This window comes from Mauremys reevesii, linkage group 24, assembly GCF_016161935.1.
Source record: "Mauremys reevesii isolate NIE-2019 linkage group 24, ASM1616193v1, whole genome shotgun sequence".
NCBI classification, from domain to species: Eukaryota; Metazoa; Chordata; order Testudines; family Geoemydidae; genus Mauremys; species Mauremys reevesii.
The window spans coordinates 6512011-6518068 of record NC_052646.1 but is presented as its reverse complement, the minus strand read 5'-3'; the positions used below and the strand labels follow the sequence as shown (position 1 = coordinate 6518068).

At 46.6% G+C, this 6058-nt stretch overlaps 1 protein-coding gene across 1 annotated transcript; it reads right to left on the bottom strand.

The window, feature by feature from the left end:
* Positions 1–1102: 1102 nt before the first annotated feature.
* On the bottom strand, positions 1103–4234 carry LOC120390455 (immunoglobulin kappa light chain-like). Its single transcript, XM_039513147.1, has 5 exons — positions 4198–4234; positions 3609–3938; positions 2529–2840; positions 2061–2183; positions 1103–1189 (listed from the first exon to the last, which is right to left on the bottom strand). Exons 1-5 carry the CDS (start codon positions 4232–4234, stop codon positions 1158–1160), a joined length of 834 nt encoding a protein of 277 aa, XP_039369081.1. The 3' UTR covers positions 1103–1157.
* Positions 4235–6058: the final 1824 nt, after the last annotated feature.

The window sequence follows — 6058 nt, the reverse complement described above, 5'->3', positions numbered from 1 at the left end:
GTTTCCCAAGGAATTTGTTGGAGTAGCTGCTCCAGGACAGGGATGCGGAGAGAGCCTGACCTCACACAGCTCCGTTCAGACATAGTTTCCCATTCATAATCCCCCCTCACACCAGGGAACGATACTGCTGGCCAGGCGGCTCGGTCCTGCTGATGGCAGCTCCTAGGAGGCAGCCAAAAGCAGCCTCCACCCAGCTGGGAAGTGTCACTTCTGTCTGGTTCTGCCCCTTCCATCTGCGCGTCAGGGGGCATCTAGGATTTTCCTGGTCCCACTTGTGCCACCAGTAACACACCTGAGTCTCCAGTGGAGGTTCAATTTCTCATGGGTACAACCTCCCCCATCCCCTTTCCAAACCACCAAGGGCTCGGCTTAGACATGAGAGTAGCTGAGTTCACTGCGATGGCCTGTGTGAGTGAGGCAGGCCCTGAGCCCCAGCTCCTGTTACCAGCGCCCAGCCTGAGTAACTGAGCTCAGGATCTCTAGGGGGGACGAGGGGAGGAATCGTCTCCTTCATGGGTCACAGAACGGTGCTGGAGCCACTGCACAGCTGCTACCCCAACGTGGCCCTAGTTGTCCAGAGCATTGGTGTAGTGGTGGATTCACTCCCTGACAACCCCATCCCTCTCCCTGGGGTCACACTGAGCAGAGAGCCAAGCTCCGGGGTGCACAGGGAGCGCGTAGGTAACACGCAGGCTCCTGCAATCCCGCCCCCCTTTATGAAGTGACACTGCACCGCTCCTGTGGTCTGAGACTCTCTGTACCCACAGAGGGGTGGGATTTGTCCAGAAACGCACCAATATGTTGCTGAGATACCTGTAGGACAACATCTTTCATATCACACTAGGAAATCTCCCACCATCAAGGGTCTGGTACTTTTTGTGACTTCCTGCTCTGCCAAGGCTAGATGGATGAGTGGGTTAATTTTCAGTTACATTTTGGAACTGAGCCACATACAGAAGCAGTGAAGAGCAGTAAGAAGCAGTAAAAACCAACCAACAGCTTGTACAGAAAGTCAGCACCTTACAGGATGGTCCTGTCATTGAGATCGGCAGTGAAACAGCTGTGAGTGTCCAGGCTTGGATCCCCATGTGGGCTACGATTTCCCCCTTTTCCCTTTCACTGGTCGCTGCTCCCTGCTCTGGTTGTGATTCCTTGAATCAAACTCCAGTTGGGCATAAGCGGTTTGACCCTGTTTGACAACATTTAGCAACATTAGACACCTCCCTGCAAGGCTAATTAGTAAAACTTCGATAGATTTGGACACAACAACCAGTTATATTTACAAACAGACAGTTAAGCTTTATTTAAAATTCCACTATCCAAACAGTGCACGTCATTAGCACGGTAACGATCATGGGAATCTTGCTTTCAAAGTCCAGCAGTTGGCTGAAAAGTGAGTTTAGGATTGAGACAGTTTTTCATGTACCCGATAACTCCTCTCAGTCTGCGGCTTTTGCTCTTTTGCTGCATTTCCAAAACAGACAGAAAAGGCCAAATCCAGGCTTAGCAGAATTACAGGGGCATTGGAACCATTTGCATCCTAAATTCACTCATTTTCAAGACTTGGTCAATGACTCATTAGAGGAAATTAAAGTTTTTTTTCCACTCAATTTATATCCAGGCCGAGATTATCTTGCCCTTCAATGAGAGTTGTGCATTTACAACTGATGGGCTAACCAGGCCTCTGCTGTGTAATTTACATCACTGGTCATATCCCAACTCAATTTGCCCAGAGATTCCCATGGGAGTTTCACCTGCTTATCTGAGGCAGAAGTTTGCCCTGTGCGATAACGCAAATGATAAATGGTAGAAATAGTGGGTTCAGCCATCAGATGCAATAGCAGTTCCCAGCCCTGAGCCCGGCTGAATACAGCACTCGTCTCTATGGAGGAACTGCTGTGTTACAGGAGTGCTGGAAGGAATAAATGTTCAGTCAGGACAAAGAGAAGGGACGGTAGAGCTGTTTTCTAATTTTGTGATTTTCTGAGAAATCAGCCCCACTATTAACAGGGCTGCTGCTGCGTCTCCACACCCGGGACGGACTGTAGTGTGTGGATTACCTGGGTTAGAACAGCAGTGACTCCAGGCCAGGCTCAGAGACACCATCAACACCACCAGGAAAATGGCCACTGCATAGCGCGCCGTCTGCGGCACACACCCGCTGGGATGGGCTGTGGAGGAAGCTGACACCAGTCGACTGAGAGAATCTTCTTTTCACCTTTTCATTAAACCCTTGGGTTTAATTCCCCTTTCCCCAGGAGTTGTTCTTATTTAATTCTTTATAGTGCTTTATGGGTACAATCTGGGTGAAAGCTGCTCTAGGAATCAGACCTACATTGTCTTGCTGGCCCTCTACTGTCTCAGTTTAGCTTTCCCAAATTCTCCACAAATCTGCCTATTTTTAAATAAGACATAAAATATTCCAGCTCTCTGAAACGGAAAATTACATAGAAGCAGCTCTAATTGTGGCCATTTTACACGTATTTTACAACTGAGTCTCCCTTGGTTTCAAATATCATATCACTCACCTGCAGGATACCTGGTACTTTTCTTCACACTGCTGCCAGAAGAGTTGAATTTGACTTCACAGGTGAAATTCTTCCCACTGGTCCAGGTGTCCATGGGGACGCTGATGTGATTTATGAGCGTTAAAGATCCATCCTTTGCTTTCAATGAGCGCGTCAGCCCCTGTTCCTGCAGCTCCCCAGAAACACTCCAGGAAACATGGACTGGGCTGGACACTCCATGGATCACACAAGCCAGATTCGCTGTCCCAGTGACTTCACTGCCACGTGGAAATGGGACCAGAAGCATCACCCAGCTGCTGTTGGTATAACTGTCTAAGCAGAAGGAGGTGGCGAATTCAGTGTGATAGTCAGATGAGCTGTAGCCAGATTAAAGACGTCAATCTTCCACTAAGAGAAGGTGGGTGAGGTAAAATCTTTTATGGAACCAACTCCTGTTGGGGAGAGAGACAAGCTTTTGAGCTCCCACAGAGCTCTTCTTCAGGCCTGGGAATTTACTCAGAGCTCTGTGTCAGCTCGAAAGCTTGTCTCTCTCAGCAACAGAAGTTGGTCCCATAAAAGATATTACCTCACCCACCTTGTCTCTCTAATATCCTGAGACCAACACGGCTACAACAACACCGTCACTGAGACGTTAATTCAAAGAAACACACCTATTGAAGAAGGAGATAGTAAATCATCACACCACCACTAACTAGGATGTAGCGCAATATGTACCTGCATCAGCCAGGTGGAAAACTGGGTGCAATTTTAAATCTTTTATGAACTTTCATTACCTCAAGTTTCATGCAATCGTCGCTCTTAGGTTAGAAATATTCCCCTCCTGAATACTCTGAACAGTCACTGAGAAACTTCAATAGTTTACTTTCAAGTTTTAACATATTTACGTATAAAATGTATGTGTATTATATCCCTTCTATACCCATAGTATTTAATGTTTAGCTGATCTGTTTGGCTTAAAGCAAGCTTTCCTTTGCACCATTCATCAGTAGATATCGTATCTTCTTATGTTTTAATGGGAACATGAAATATGCTTTGTCAATCAATTACTAGTCTCCTTAAACACGTTATATGGTTCCTTACCTCCAACAATGAGTGTGGTTCCATTCCCAAAGATCAGGTAGCTGCTGTATTCAAATGCACAGTAGTAAATGCCAGAGTCAGTCTTTTGGACATTGCTGATTTCCAGTGTCGAGCTGTGTGTCTCGTGCTTGCAAGTAAATTTACTTACATTTTGATCATCCAAACAGCTCTTAATGCAGGTGGGTTTTTCACCTTCTCTTCTAAAATACCAAAACATGCTACTGCCTCCTTCCAGGTTTTCTGTGGAAGAACAGTGGATCTTTGCGGTATCACTAACTTCAACAAACTGGATCCGCTGAGTCTGGTGCAGAAATAACTGCACTCCTAGCACTGGAGAAATAAAAGATTGTTATAGTCAGTGTCTGTCAGGTCTCCAGCTGCCACAGAGGGACTGGATAGCTCAGCAATAGAAATTACTTAATCTGATAACATCAGTGCTCTGCAGCCTAAATGCTAAAAAAACCTGCTATAACTTTGTACAAGTGAATGGAAATGCACTTAAAATCCAAACATATCGTAGATATTCAACACTGATGTCCTACTGAGGAGGCTGTTTTCTCACTTCCAAAGCTTAATGCAGAAGTTTTACCTAAGGAAGATAAAAGCAGATACTCGGCAAAGATCATTTTCATAAAAATAGTAGAACAAAATCCTGAGACACTGGCCCAAAGGCTGACGCCTAGTGCACTGCTGCAGTGACTGGGTACAGTGTCTCGGTTATGTCCAGTGAGGAACGCCTCCCAGGAGCATGTGCTGTGGTGATAGATACTAGATTTGTGAGTTGAAGAATATACAGAAGCTGCTGTATTTCTTGTAGAATTTCTCTGCATTCCAGTGGCACAGGAGTGTATATAATGACTGAGAATAAACTCAAACATTCAGAATATGGATGATCTATATAAACAAATCCAACTGCCTTCAGAGCACAAGTCTCTTTGACTTTCAAAGGAGGATGCTCCTAAATCACTAAGATCTTCTGACAATCCCAGTGCAACTCTCTCCCCAGCCTTCCATGTTTGGTTTAATGGATCATATTTCGTGCTGGAACAACACAGACATGTAATGATCGTTTGGCATCGTGTCTTGGAGGACTTTAATTGTACCTTAAATCATCACCCTGAAAGCTCTGACATTTGAGAACTAAGACAACCTGGGATGCAATTTTCAAGAGTCCAAGTCCCAGTCTCAAAAGTTACTTAGGGCCAGATTGTTAAAAGTATTTCGGTGCCTATACAGGCAGAGAGGTGCCTAGCGGGATTGTCAAACATGGCTAAGTGGGTTGGGGCCTCACTCCTACTGAAGTCAATGGAAGTTAAGGGCCTCCACTTGGATCTAGCAATAAACTGGCTACAAACAAACTGAAAGGGGCTGGTTAGAAAGCTGCCTCTGGCTGCACGAACTATGGAGAGAGAAGTAAAGTGCATCTGTCAGTGACTCTTCTGAAACAATTGACAATAGAGGGCAACGTGGGCTAGCGAATAGAGCAATTGGCTCAGAAAAGACCAGATTCCGTAGACCGTAGCCCATTTTCTGAGACTGCACCGACTGGCTGCAGCTCCCGTGGCAAAGTGGGGACTGATCTGTTACAACCCCCTTCCAGGCAGCTCTCTAATGCTGGGGACCATCGTCCTTCTTCCTTCCTTTCCCTTCCCTGCCTTCCTCCCTCCCATGGCCGGGGAGTGACCTGGGCTATATCCTGCAGTCCCTGGCTGAGGCAATGTTAAATGGAAGCAGGAGTTTGGCCTGATGAAGGACGACTGGGCTGGCTGAGATTCTGCCTGATTTCTAGCTGAAGGGCATTACTCACAGTGACACGGCTTCCCCTTTGCACCAATGTAAAGAGGAGTTTAGAGGAGCATAAATTACACTCACACCCACTTCCAGCCCCTGGGTGTTACCATGGTGGAAAGGGGCTTAGTGCAGATGAGAATCAGGTCTCCAGGTTCACTGTTAAGGGGCTGAATGTTGTCAGTGGTCATACAGAAAAGACCAAGGAAATCACAATGGTATTCAAGCACGCCTGCCCAGCAAAATCTCTTATAAAAGAAAGTGCCTGTTCTAAACCCCCAAGTAACGCTGATGACAACAGCACAATGTACAGTGCTTAAAGGAACTGAACCTAGGAGCTAATCCTAAGAGCAGCCGAGCACCCACCACTCCCCTTGACTTTGCAGAGTGTTGTGTCTGCCCTGCTCATCACTGCAGGTGCCTCAGCACCATGCAGGATTGGGCCCTTGTTCTGTGCATAGAAAAATCTTCATCCCCTGTGGGGGTGGGGCGGGGCGGCTATCTGACAGCCCCACAGAAGCACTGCACAGAGCCCTAGGGCAGGAGGGAAAAAGGAACAATGCAGCCAACCAGAGCTGCATTTTACACTCACGTGCAGAAAATGGATGGGCAGGAAATGGATTTCCCACCCCCTCAAAAAATTTTAAGAAATAGAAAACTTT

Coding starts and splice junctions, on each gene's coding strand:
- LOC120390455 (XM_039513147.1), bottom strand. CDS start 4,234: ATGATCTTTGCCGAGTATCTGCTTTTATCTTCCTTAG. Junction 2,841..3,608: donor AACCACACTCATTGTTGGAG/GTAAGGAACCAT, acceptor CCTTCTGCTTAG/ACAGTTATACCAACAGCAGC. Junction 2,184..2,528: donor AAGTACCAGGTATCCTGCAG/GTGAGTGATATG, acceptor GACTGGTGTCAG/CTTCCTCCACAGCCCATCCC.